The sequence below is a fragment of the Geotrypetes seraphini genome, chromosome 7 (genome assembly GCF_902459505.1).
Source record: "Geotrypetes seraphini chromosome 7, aGeoSer1.1, whole genome shotgun sequence".
NCBI classification, from domain to species: domain Eukaryota; kingdom Metazoa; phylum Chordata; class Amphibia; order Gymnophiona; family Dermophiidae; genus Geotrypetes; species Geotrypetes seraphini.
The window spans coordinates 73,338,606-73,351,786 of record NC_047090.1 but is presented as its reverse complement, the minus strand read 5'-3'; the positions used below and the strand labels follow the sequence as shown (position 1 = coordinate 73,351,786).

The following is a 13,181-nucleotide window of genomic DNA, read 5'->3' as shown; positions in this document are numbered from 1 at the left end:
TTTTAGCGCAGGGAGCCTATGAGCATCGAGAGCAGCGCTGGGCATTCAGCGCAGCTTCCTGCGCTAAAAACTGCTATTGTGGTTTAGTAAAAAGGGAGGGGGGTGGGTATTTGTCTATTTTTGTATGGTTGTTACTGAGGTGACAGTGCATAGAGTCATCTGCTTTGACCTCTTTGAAAAAACCCCAGAATAGGAATGATAATTAACAATTCTATGCATACAGTGTGCTTTGTGGGTTTTTTTTTTTTAATTTTATTGTTGGTAGATCATTTTGACTTGGTCATTTTAAAAGTAGCTCGCAAGCCCAAAAAGTGTGGGCACCCCTGGTATAGAAAATGGAACAAATAAACAAAGAAATAGTCAGTGCTAGTGACATGACAGAAAAAGAGCCACCAGATACCGGTAGGATCAGGTACCAGGCTCCAGCATTCTCAGGCTCACCCAGCCTTAATAATGTAGCATGCTGCAGAGAGGGAGATGCTGCTGTACTTTCATCACTATTTATAGCCTTGGAGAATGCTCAAGCCTCTCTATGAAAGCACTCGTGCCACCACAGGGAGCTTAGCATACCAGCTGCCTGGGGGACTTTAGGTTAGAATCAGAAGAGCTTCCTGATTCGGTTTCACTTCCAAATAAATAAAGTTGCTTTTGGAGACTCTGTGAGCTCTTTCTTCTTCTTCTTCTCATAGGACTGGGATTTCGGAAGTACAACCCCCTCGTGATGCAATCCAATTAAGCAGAAGGCGGGTTACACAATCCCCAGAAGAGGAAGACACACATGCAGGGAAACTCGAAGACGGGCTGCAACGTGTCCGCGACTAGCTGGACTCTGAATTCTTTGGCTCTAGACTAGGTTCGCACGCGCACCCGTTGCCCGGATAAAAACCGGAAGATATCGGCGCAAAGCTCTTCTTCCCCCGCTGAACGTCGTTAGGTCGAGAGATTCAGCAATTTTTGGTTTGCAGTTATGAAGGTAATTATTGGGAAATGCATCTGAGTTGTTCGTGTGCCTTAACGAACCATATGGAGAAAAAAAAAAAAAAAGAAAAGGTGTCTGACTTTCCCCAACGTGGAAATATCTAAATTTCTGGGTTGCTTTACACGTTCTGTCTGGATTTTTAGTGACCTGCCTTAGCGCTGCAGTTTGCAAACTCGCAGCCCTCATTTGGTTTTATTTTCGGCTTTTTCAGCTGACTGCAGAGGAGGAAGCCCTTGCCAGTTATCTACGAATACAGGAAAAAGGAAGAGGCATATGTGTTTGTGCTTTCGTGGACACTTCTATTATTAAAAATATCATTTTCCAGGATGGACGTTTCTAAAGGGTGCAGCCTAGTGGAAGTGTCATATTTTGTTTGCCAAAGCTTTTTATATAGGAAGTATGGGGAAAAAAGTGTAGTAATTCAGAGGCTAGAGAAACGGAAACTACAGTTGCTTTTCCTAGTCATCTACGTAATGGCTAACTGAACCAACTTTAATGCTCAAACTTTTGGGTTTTTTTTTAAACACTAGGTTTTAAGCACAGCTATAGTACTTCCTCCCGGGTTCCTTCAGGACAAAGACTATACACGTCACACATGCAGCCAGATCAGATTACTAACCGATGGCAGTGGTTTGGATTTAGACAATGTGGAAATAGTGATGAGATCAAGGCTTTCTGGGTTGTCTCTTACTTTGTATTCCCCATACGTTTTAAACCCTTTTATTTGATATTCTGTGATTGACTTGAAGAATGGTATTAATTTTGGTATACAAGATGGTTTAGAGCAGGGATGTCAAAGTCCCTCCTCGAGGGCCGCAATCCAGTCGGGTTTTCAGGATTTCCCCAATGAATATGCATGAGATCTATTTGCATGCACTGCTTTCATTGGATGCTAATAGATCTCATGCATATTCATTGGGGAAATCCTGAAAACCCGACTGGATTGCGGCCCTCGAGGAGGGACTTTGACATCCCTGGTTTATAGGCATGGATGCTGCAGCAGATGGCACCAAGAATGACATGTCAGCGGTGTTTTAGCTAGTGGCATGTGGATGCTTTTTATTGTCAGTGCATGCTTTTGAACTGGAGATAATTTCTGAAAACGGTTCCTGTATATCATTCTAACTACTCAGAATAACTGGATATTCAGCTACTAGACCATATACAGATACAGATAGAACTAGAGGTAGGTTATAGAAGTAGTCAGAAACCACTTCACAGGTCACAGACCTGATGGGCCGCAGCAGGAGCAGACCGCTGGGCGCGATGGACCTCTGGTCTGACCCAGTGGAGGCAACTTCTTATGTTCTTATGTAGGCACCTGTCCTGAGAGGTTGTTTACAGCCCTTCCATATTTTTAAATTCAGTTCTTAGCCTGAGTGACCAGATCCACTAAAAGGAGAGAGAGACACTTTCATTGCCTCCTTGCAGTATTGTTTGTGGTGTTCTGCAAGGCCTTTGTAGGTTGTTTTGCTCTCCAGATGTTGAGAAGTGGATGGCTGCTAACCATTGCTGCAAGTTCAGAGGAGAGGTGTGTCGCCAAACACAGCTGCTGAATGGAGAAAAATATATTTTAGAAAAGCACTCAACTGTTATTGCTGGAAAGCTAGTACTGTACTTGCTGGAGAAGAGGAGGTTTGGTTACATGAGACAGCAGGAGATCTGTGGTCTGCTAGACAATGGGGTTGGAGGGAGAGAGGGATGCTGAGCAGAAAAAGGGGTGAGAGAGTATGTCAGGCAGCAAGGGGAAGGCTGAATAGATGAAAAATTGCTAAAAAAACTATATATATATATATATATATATTGCTTCAGCAATATTTTACAAATACTTAGACTTGTCAGCAAAATAGGATGCTGAAGTCAACCAATGCAATATGATTATTCTTTTTTTAATTGTTTAATTAGATTGTTATATATTATGTATTTTTTTTGTACACTGCCTAACACTTATGTAAATGTTTTTATATCCAATCAAATAAAACCAATCCAAATAAAAGGGAGACACAGCAGGTAGAGGAGGAGAGGGAGGCATAATCATATAGAACAGAAGGAACGACTGCAGAGATGGCTACAAGGTGGCTAGGAGGGAAAAAAAGGGATGCTGAGGAGATAGGATAACATATAGAGAAAGAGATACATGGGATATGGGCCTGGGTCCTCTTCTCTGCAAACCACTGCAGGAACCTTATTGATGCTCTACTAGGACTTCCAGAACATCTGAAGCTGTTATACAGACAGGTATGTACTGTTTAATTCACATCTTTGCGGGTGGGAGGGGATCAGTGACCACTGAGGGTGTATGTGTGTATTTATGTGTGTGTGAGTCACGTTTACATTCTTCCAGTGGCGTAGTAAGGTGGGTGCGGTCTGCCCCAGGTGTGGTCTTCCTAAGAGTGCGGCACCCCTCCGGCTCCTCTCCTTGCTGCACTCCTCTTGCCTTTCCCTGTACCTTTTTGACTTCCCTAGTGCGAGGTTGCGGCCTGCGTAGGCATCGGCGCTCTTTCTGATGTCACTTCCATGACTCACGCCTAGAAAGTGATATCACAGAGCGAGCGGACACTGCCATGGGCATGCTGTTCACGCTGGAGAAATTAAAAAGATACAGGGAAAGGGAAAGAGCGTGCACATGGCAGGGGGGCAGGGTGGGGCACACCGCCCCTGGCGCCACTCGCCCTTCCTATGCCACTGCATTCTTGGACAGTTTGGGCACATTTGTGGCACTGAACTCATGGTTGGGCGGTATACAAGGATAAAATTATTATTATTCATTGTTAAAACAGATCTAGCCCCAAACGTCCAAAGTGTGTCCTGGATGTATTCTAAAATATTCAACTATGGCAGAAAAACATCCAGACTAAATATCACAAAAACCATTGACATATGAAATACAGCTGTATGGTTATACTTTATACTTTATACTGGGGTGGTTAGTCTCAGAATATGGAGCCTTGTACCCAATTCAGGGTTTTATTGTGAAAACTTTTTTCACTTGCTCCTGCTCACGTCATAGACTTCCAATGCCCACCTGCCTACTCTTCATTATCTTTATATTACTTTTATTTCTTTAATCATGATAAAACCCTGAATTAAGTACAAGACTCCATATTCTGAGACTAACCACCCCAGTATAAAGTATAACCATACAGCTGTATTTCATATGTCAGTGGTTTTTGTGATATTTTTAGACTTTTGAAGCACTATAATTTTTTCTGTTGATGTTGTGAGAGAAACATCCAGCTCATAAGCCTGCCCTGCCCATAAAACACCTCCTTGAGATTTAGATGAACCACAGATGAACAGCATAGAAATCTGTCTAGGAAATAGATTTCAAAAATAGCTAATTGGAAGGTTGGGGCAAGAAAAACATCCATCTGCCCCTTTATGACAATTTTTGGTTCATTTTAGAAAATTAGTCCCATGGTTGCATTGGTTAGCTTGCTGGATAGGGTTTTCTTGGAAAGACAAAGGGGTCCTTTTATCAACCTGCACTAGCGGGGTTAGCGCGAAGGACATTTCATCACGGGCTACACCCACGGCCAGCTAAAAACTAACGCCTGCTCAATGCAGGCGTTAGCGGCTAGTGCGGCAGGCGGTTTAACACGCGGTATTTCGCGCGTTAAACCCCTACCGCAGCTTGATAAAAGGACCCAAAGAGGAATGTGGTCACATGGGTGGTGTGGAGGGGAAAAATCAATATTGTTTTTAAAGTTGATGAGAAAAGAAGGAGCAGAATAGCGTTGGGATTTGTTCTGCCATGATTTTGTCCCTGATTCTTGTGTCAGAGGTGAGATGGGGACATTAGGTTGGGGCTTCTGAGCTCCCTGTCATTTTTTATGTGGTAAACTGGGGTGGTAAAGGACAACACCGAAGATCTTGTATGAAATGTAAATCTAGCCTGTAAACATTGGAACAGTGGCTGCTCCTTACTGTCCATCTGTTCTCAGTACTCGTATCTGTCAACCAGACTGTAAGCTGCCCGAGTGGGGACTTTCTGTTCTTTGGGTGCTAATTACACTTTGTAATGCCATACAAATATTTAATAGCAGTGAGGTCTCCAAAGGTACAGGTTTTGATATAGGTGACATCCCAGGCATTCCAGTTATTTGAAGACAGCTGGTGGTAGTGGCAATGAGGTGAGCCTGTTGCCGTGGCCTGCCCTGGAAGCTGCCTCTCTGCAAATCCCACCTAAGTGGGAAGAGGAAGTCACTGCAGAGAAGTGGCTTCTGGGGCAGGTTGATGGCAGCAGGCTCATCTCATTCTTGCTGCTGCTGGCTGCTCGAAGATTCAGTGGAACAGCTGGGGAGGCAGATGGAGGAATTAGCTAAACCCAGACAGACTTCCCCATTAAAAAAAACCCCCAAAACCCGTCCAGGCACATGAACAGTCCTCTAAAAAGAGGACATGGCTGGGTTTTCCTGGACGTCCAGTAATCCTACTAAACCTCCTTAGCCTCTTCCACAACCTTTCCCACCTCCCTCTGCTTCCTGGTGTGGTGTGGTGCTTCTTCTGTGTTGGTTGGTTGCTGCTAGCCCTATCAATTCCACCCCTGTGACTTAGACTTCATGTTTCAGAGAGGGTGGAACTGGCAGAATTAGTAGTGGCTCTTCTTCATTTTTTGTTTTGTCTTTTCGGCTGCTGGTCTCATTTAGTAATTCCCTAACCCAATTGTCCTGTTTCTCTGTCTGATTAGATTGTAAGCTCAGGGACTTTCTCTTACATGGTTAGTATAATGTACAGTGCTGCATGTGTCTGGCAGCATTATAGAAATGATTAGTAGTAGTAGTAGTAGTGGAGCAGCAGTAGGGGGAGTGTTTGTGGAGAACAGAAGGAGTGGAGGAGTAACCTAGTGGTTAAAACTGCTGCCTCAATACCCAAAGGTTGCAGATTTGATCTTAGCACTACTCCTGTGACCCTGGGCAAGTCACTTAACCCTCCATTGGGCTAGGTACCATAGTTAGATTGTGAGCCTGCCAGGACAGATAGAGATAGAGTACCTGATCACCATGCAATGTAAACTTCTTAGGATCACCTCGGTATATAAATAATACAATAAATAAAAAAGATGCTGGGGTAAATAGAATGAGAGGAGAGATATTATCTTACATGGGGAATGGGAGAGAAAGGGAGGGAGAAAGGAGACACTGAATGGAAGAGAGAGGGAGGAGATTCTTAGTAGAGGGGGAAAAGGAGAGAGAGAGTGTGTGAAGAGATGTTGGATGGAAGGAGGTGAGAAAGAGAGAAGAGATGCTTGATGGAAGGAAGAGAGAGGAGATAGAAAGACTAGAGAATAAAGGATGGGAATTGTAGGGCTGGAGCGAAGGAAAGAGATGGAAAGGTTTTATGTAGACACAGTACAAAAGTATCTAAAATACACTTTCACAAGAAAAAATATATAATGTCAAGTGGAACATGAACAGCACAGCTTAGGGTTGAATGTAATGTGCAGTTAAAAAATGGAGGAAAAAGCCTCGGACTAGGACCCTCCCATCTCCACAAAGGTGGTTAACAGATGGTTAGGCGATAACCTCATTGGCAAAAAACCTCCGTTGCACTCCAAAAAGTAGAAACCTTAAGCAGAGCTGTTAGTGCTGAACGATAGGAGAAATAACTTTCAACTTATCTTCTGTTGATCTTTAGCAACACTGTACAAAAATGACATAGAAGCCTGAATATAGGGTTACAATACATCTGGGGGTTCCCCAGACATCCTTTTTTAAGAGGACTGTATGGGTGGTTTTTTTAAAAAAATTGGGGGAATTTGTGCTTGTTTGTCTGAGTTTTTAAAAAATGAGCCACCCACAAGCCCACTGGGCCTCTTCTCCCTTGAAAAGAGGAGACTGAGAGGGGACTTGATCAAAACGTTCAAAATACTGAAGGGAATAGACTTGGTAGATAAAAACAGACTGTTCACCCTTTCCAAGATAGGGAGAATGAGAGGGCACTCTCTAAAGTTGAAAGGGGATAGATTCTGTACAAATATAAGGAAATTCTTCTTCACCCAGAGAGTGGTGGAAAACTGGAACGCTCTTCCGGAATCTGTTATAGGGGAAAACACTCTCCAGGGTTTCAAGACAAAGTTGGACAAGTTCCTGCTAAACTGAAATGTACGTAGGTGAGGCTGGACTCATTTAGAGCACTGATCGTTGACTTGAGGGCTGCCGCGTGAGCGGATTGCTGGGCAGGATGGACCACTGGTCTGACCCAGCAGCGGCAATTCCTATGTTCACCCACTTTGGGCTCAGCATAATGCATCCAACCTCCCCCCAAAGTCTGGTTTGTACTTGTCTTCCTCTTCTCCTGGCACTTCCTCTTTAGTCTCTTCTGCCCCATCCCCTTTGCCCCCTCCCTCCATAGTCTCATCTTCCAAGCCTCAAATTCATTGCCTGCAGTATCAGTGATCGAGACGCCCGCTGCCAGCCGGCTTCAGAACTCTTCTCTCTGCCATGTTGCACTTCCTGTGATGCAATTTCCTGTTCCCACGTAGGTGGGATATGACAGAGAGAAGAGTTCAGGAGCTGACCAGAAGAATCACTGACACTGCCGGCAATGTGTCCGTGGATGACACCCCAGGTGATGAAGTATCCTGGTTTGTACCTGCAGCTTAAAATTACCCAGAATCCAGCCAGGTCAGTACCAGAAAGTTAAGTTATGGCCAATCACCAAATATGATACTGTTTTAATTATAGAAACATGCAATGCAAGCGATGGGATCTCAAATAAAATAGTTGCTTGCTTTTTGGTTTAAGTATTTTAATAGGAAATGCCTTAAGACAGTGGTTTAAATTCCACCCAAGTAGCCTCTGAGGTGCAGTGCAGCCCAAGGATAGAGGGGGCATTCTTGTAGTCTCTCAAGAATAAAAGGGGGTATGAAGGATAATTAATACAAAATTATTTTAATTAAATTTTATATTTTTATTTGGTGCCTAACTTCTTGTTTATGAAGCGATCTATTATTGCTAATAACCCACACTTGTCATATAAAAACTTTATTTTAAGCATACACTTTTATCCTGAATGTATAAATAAATTCATCAAATTTAATTTAATTGAATTTAAGAGGCTGAAGTATCATAATGAATGCATTGTTCTCAGTAAAGAGACCTCTTATAACTTGGATGTTATTTCAAGTCTTCATCCTGAATGCATATGATGTAATCATTTACTTCAAACCTCCTACCTACCTCAAAAAAATATTTTTATTTTTTATATATTTAATCGGTTCATTTAATTGAAAAACTATCAACTAATTAACTAAGGGTGCATAATTTAATTTCTTAACTTAAAAAACTTTATTAAGCATATCAAGATTTTTATTTAGTTTAGAACTTATCTAAAATTCAATTCAATTCATCCAGTTCATCAAAAATGTATTAAAGTATATCAAAGAAAGAAGAACAGCAACACTTATCTTGGTGGCTTCCCAGCCAGAACCAACGTTGTCTGGGCATAAACCTTCCATATTTAAAGTATAATTTAAGTACTAAGTCTTTCATTGCTCACAATTCAGGGAAGTGATTTGTTGCATATGTAACAAGCAGTCATCTGATTCTGTACTACTAGAAAAATGGGAGTCTTTCAAACATTTATATTCTCTCTTTTATTTGTATTTGTTTGCTTTTCTCTTCATGTTTTCCAAAAATATTACAGTGCTATGGACTTTAATGAAACCCAGATTTTATTAGATGGATCATTGGTCTGACCCAGTATGGCATGTTTTGAAAGTTTGTTTGGGGTGAGGACATTTGTCACTTTCCTCCTCATGGGAGATGCCCTTTTCCCCAGCAGCATCCCCTCTCTCTCCTCTTTCCCAGCATTCCCTTTTTCTTTCTTTGTCTACCACTCTCCTCATCTTTATGTAAAGTCTCCCTCCTTCGATAAGTTTATTACTTAGTGAGTTTTATTCTTGAAATTCTGTTTTACAAATATTTGTATTTTTTACTGTATTATTGTATTTTGCTGATTGTCCAGCTCTTTTTAGTGTAAACTGCCTAGAACTTTTGGTTATGGCGGTATAAAAGAATAAAATTATTATTATTATTAGCTGTTCCTTTCAGTGGAGATGGGTTCCTCTACTTTCATGAGTACTGCCGTTTATTCACTAAAGAGCGTGTTGCACCTAGTGACTATTTATTTATTTATTCATTCAATTTTCTATACCGTTTTCTCAGGAGAGCTCAGAACAGTTCACATGAGTTTGTTCAGGTACTCAAGCATTTCTCCCTGTCTGTCCCAGTGGGCTCACAATCTATCTACCTGGGGCAATGGGGGAATTAAGTGACTTGCCCAGGGTCACAAGGAGCAGCGTGGGCTTGAACCCCACAACTCCAGGGTGCTGAGGCTGTAGCTTTAACCACTGCACCCCCTACTAGCCAAGTGTCCCCTGAGGAAGGCATTTGTTATACGCTGAAACTGGGATCCTGGTTGGGACCACTTGTTTTCAATAAAGACTCAATCATTGGTTGAAAAGACATAGTAACATAGTAAATGATAGCAGATAAAGACCTGCACGGTCCATCCACTCTGCCTTCCCAGCCCTCTTAAGGGCTCTGCAGACCGGGCCTTTTCCTGCCCCAGCACAGTGAAGGGGAAGGGAGATCGAGTCGTCCCCCTTCACTGCACCGGAGGAGCGTCGCGTTCGGCGGTTTGCCCCGCCCCCAGCAGCCACTTCGGCACCGGCCTGCCTTCCCAGCCCTCTTAAGGGCTCTGCAGACCGGGCCTTTTCCTGCTCCAGCACAGTGAAGGGGAAGGGAGATCGAGTCGTCCCCCTTCACTGCACCGGAGGAGCGTCGCGTTCGGCGGTTTGCCCCGCCCCCAGCAGCCACTTCGGCACCGGCCTGCCTTCCCAACCCTCTTGAGGGCCACGTACTATATTCCTTGACTCTCACTTGCGGCCTCCCTGACCTGATCATCTTCTCTCAAGTTCACAGATTTTTTCTTTCTATCTTCCCCCAACACCCCTCAATCTCCCCCCTTGCGAACCCAGTTTTAGTCTCCCCTTCACACTAGCCTCCCAGATTGCCCCCCCCTCTGAATCTTCTCCCCCCTCCTGACCAGGCCAACATTTCCAACATGACCAGCATCACCCACAACCTTCCCGCCTTTCTCCTCCTCTATTTGCTCAGCACAAGAGGCTTGATTACAAATGTTCTAGCATTGGAACCTATTTCAACCTACACCACTTGGACTAGCATCCCCGGTCCTGACAAACTCCTCCGCCCTCATCGACTTATACACGATTGCACAGAAGCAGGTCCTTTCCCAATTCCTGTGATCAATACCACCCGCCACCCTCCTAGACCAACTCCTAAAAGAAAACGATCTCTAAAATATCTGCAACGTACGATACCCTCCTGCCCCCCACAACAATCCATTCTTCCTTGTGCCTACCTGAACATCCGCTCAGCTAGAAATAAGGCCCAACTCATCAAAGACTGGCTGGAAGAAACTCGCTTAGACATTGTCCTCCTAACCGAAACATGGCTCATTTCCGACCAGGACCCCATCATAGGGGACATTCTCCCTCCACACTACAAAATTATCACTCTCTCAAGAAACTCAAAAAGAGGAGGTGGCCTCGCTATCATTCTCCATAATCACCTTCACTTCCATGTCCTAGACTCTAAATCAACCAAGGACCTAGAAATCCTCACCTGCAAAATTTCCAAAACAGACTGTATAGATAACCTAATCGTCACGCTATTCTATATACCCCCTAATAAATGGAATCAAGCAAAAGATGATTTCTACGAACACCTTCTTGCGAACTCCTCAGCAGGTACCTACAATCTCTTAGCAGGAGACATCAACCTGCACCTAGAACAGAAAGAGAACCCAAATGTCGCAGACCTTCTCTCCTTCCTCACGACACTAGGCTTCTCCAATCCCCCCCAAACCACAACCCATAACAAAGGCCACCACCTCGACCTTATCACCTTTCTCTCCAATACCAACACCACCCCCAATATAAATCTCTTAGACCAAACCTGGTCAAATACCCCCTGGTCTGACCACCTCCTGTGCAATTTTGAACTTGCCTGGCACAAAAAACAACCTGACAAAAAGCCTAACCCCATCCATACAAAGCAATCCATCTGGACAAGAGAACATCTTAATCCAGCAGACTTCTGGTCACACTACACTCCCATCTCCGACTCTGACGCAGACCCCAACTTCCACCTAAATTGGGAAAAATTTAGCGACCAGGTTCTTAACACCACTGCCCCTCTTAAACTTCGCTCGAAAACTCTTCGCCCTTCAAACAGTTGGTTTGACGCGGACCTCCTGACCATAAAACGAGAAGTCCGGAAACATGAAAGAATCTGGCGTAAATCAGGGACTGACTCAGACAGACTTACCTGGCGACTGAAAGTCAAAGAATACAAAAAACAGATCATCGATAAGCGCAGTAAACACTACTCCCAACTAATAAACTCCCCTTCCCTAAACAGCAAAGCACTTTTTAGACTAGTTAACTCCCTATTCGACATAGACTCTCACAAACGCTCCAACTCCGACCTCCCTCCCTCCGCAATCACTCTAGCCGACCACTTCGCGAACAAAATCCACACTCTAAAACTGTCTCTTCCAGCTCACAGCCCCGATCCCTCACTCAACCTACGCGCAGCAGATACTGAAGGTACAATAGCCGACATGTCCTGGACCTCCTTTGTAAATCCTGACTGGAATCTATTCCTCGAACTTTATTCTAAATACGCCAATTCCAACTGCCTATTAGATACTTGTCCTCCCACCATCATGAAATGCGCCCCCCCATCATTCAAAGCAGAACTCTTCAATTGGGTATCTCTATGCCTGTCCACGGGATACTTCCCGTCCGAACTTGGCCACATCCTCATTTCCCCAATCCCTAAACAACCCAAGGAGCCAATCTCTTCCATCACCAACTACAGACCCATCGCCAACATACCACTCTTCCAAAAACTCATGGAAGGTCTTGTCAACAACAACCTTACGAATTACCTCGACAAGTTCAATATTCTTCATGACTCCCAGTCCGGTTTCCGCCCAAATCATAGCACCGAAACCGTCCTAGCTGCCCTGACAAATTACCTCCTCCACCTGTTCTCTCTGGGTAAAAGCGCCCTGATACTTCAATTCGACCTGAGTAGTGCCTTCGACCTGGTCGACCACGACATTATGCTCAACTGCCTTGACTCCATCGGCATCTCCGGACAGGTAATAGATTGGTTCACAGGCTTCCTAACAAACCGTACCTACCAGGTCCACAGTAATGGAGCCTTCTCCCACCACTGGCGTAACCCTTGTGGAGTCCCACAAGGCTCTCCCCTATCCCCCTCCCTATTCAATATTTACTTGACCCCTCTGGCACGAAGCCTAGCAAACTCTAACCTAAAATCGTTCATATATGCAGATGAAATCACCATCATTGTCCCCATTACCTCACTCACTCTAGAAACGGAAAAACTCATCGCATCTATCCTCACCAAGTTAGAACTGTGGACCTCAAAACTCAAATTAAAATTGAACTCTGAAAAAACCAAAATCTTCCTAGCGAGTCCCAACCACAAATTAACAAACACTTCCCTCAGATTGAATGGGCTAGATTACCCTATCTTAACCACCATAAAAATCCTTGGAGTCATCCTGGACCACACCCTAACCTTCGATGACCATACCAGTGCCCAGGTGAAAAAAATGTTTCTGTACCCTCTGGAAACTGTGCACCATCAAACGCTACTTCGACCACCAAGCCTTCCGTCTACTCGTTCAATCTCTGGTATTAAGCATATTAGACTACTGCAACATTATTTACCTGGGATCCTATAAAAATACCATCAAACGTCTTAGAACAGTCCAAAATGCGGCCGTCCGCCTCATCTATGATCTCAAAAAATACGACCATGTTAGCCCCTACTACACCAAACTCCATTGGCTTCCAGTTGAGGCAAGGATCATCTTTAAGTTCGCCTGCCTCTGTTTCAAAACTCTTACAGGATCTTCCCCAATCTACTTGTCTGAGCACCTTGAAATAGCAGGCCCCTCTCGCACACGAAACGCCCACCTATTCACCTTTCCCTCCCTAAAAGGCTGCCTCTACAAGAGATTCATTGATAGAACCCTAGCATTCCAAGCGGGCAAATGGAACAATTGCCTTACCGCCCTCATCTCCAACTCCCCGCCCTACCACCTGTTCAGGAAGTCACTAAAAACCTACCTCTTC

At 44.1% G+C, this 13,181-nt stretch overlaps 1 protein-coding gene across 1 annotated transcript in view; it reads left to right on the top strand.

Moving 5' to 3' along the window:
• Nucleotides 1-768: 768 nt before the first annotated feature.
• The window catches only part of BCAT1 (branched chain amino acid transaminase 1), a 111,268-nt gene continuing 98,855 nt past the window's right edge, over nt 769-13,181 (top strand). The window contains exon 1 of the mRNA XM_033953467.1: nt 769-973. Coding sequence (XP_033809358.1) covers nt 968-973 — 6 coding nt within the window. The 5' untranslated portion in view covers nt 769-967. The remainder of the gene's footprint in view (nt 974-13,181) is intronic.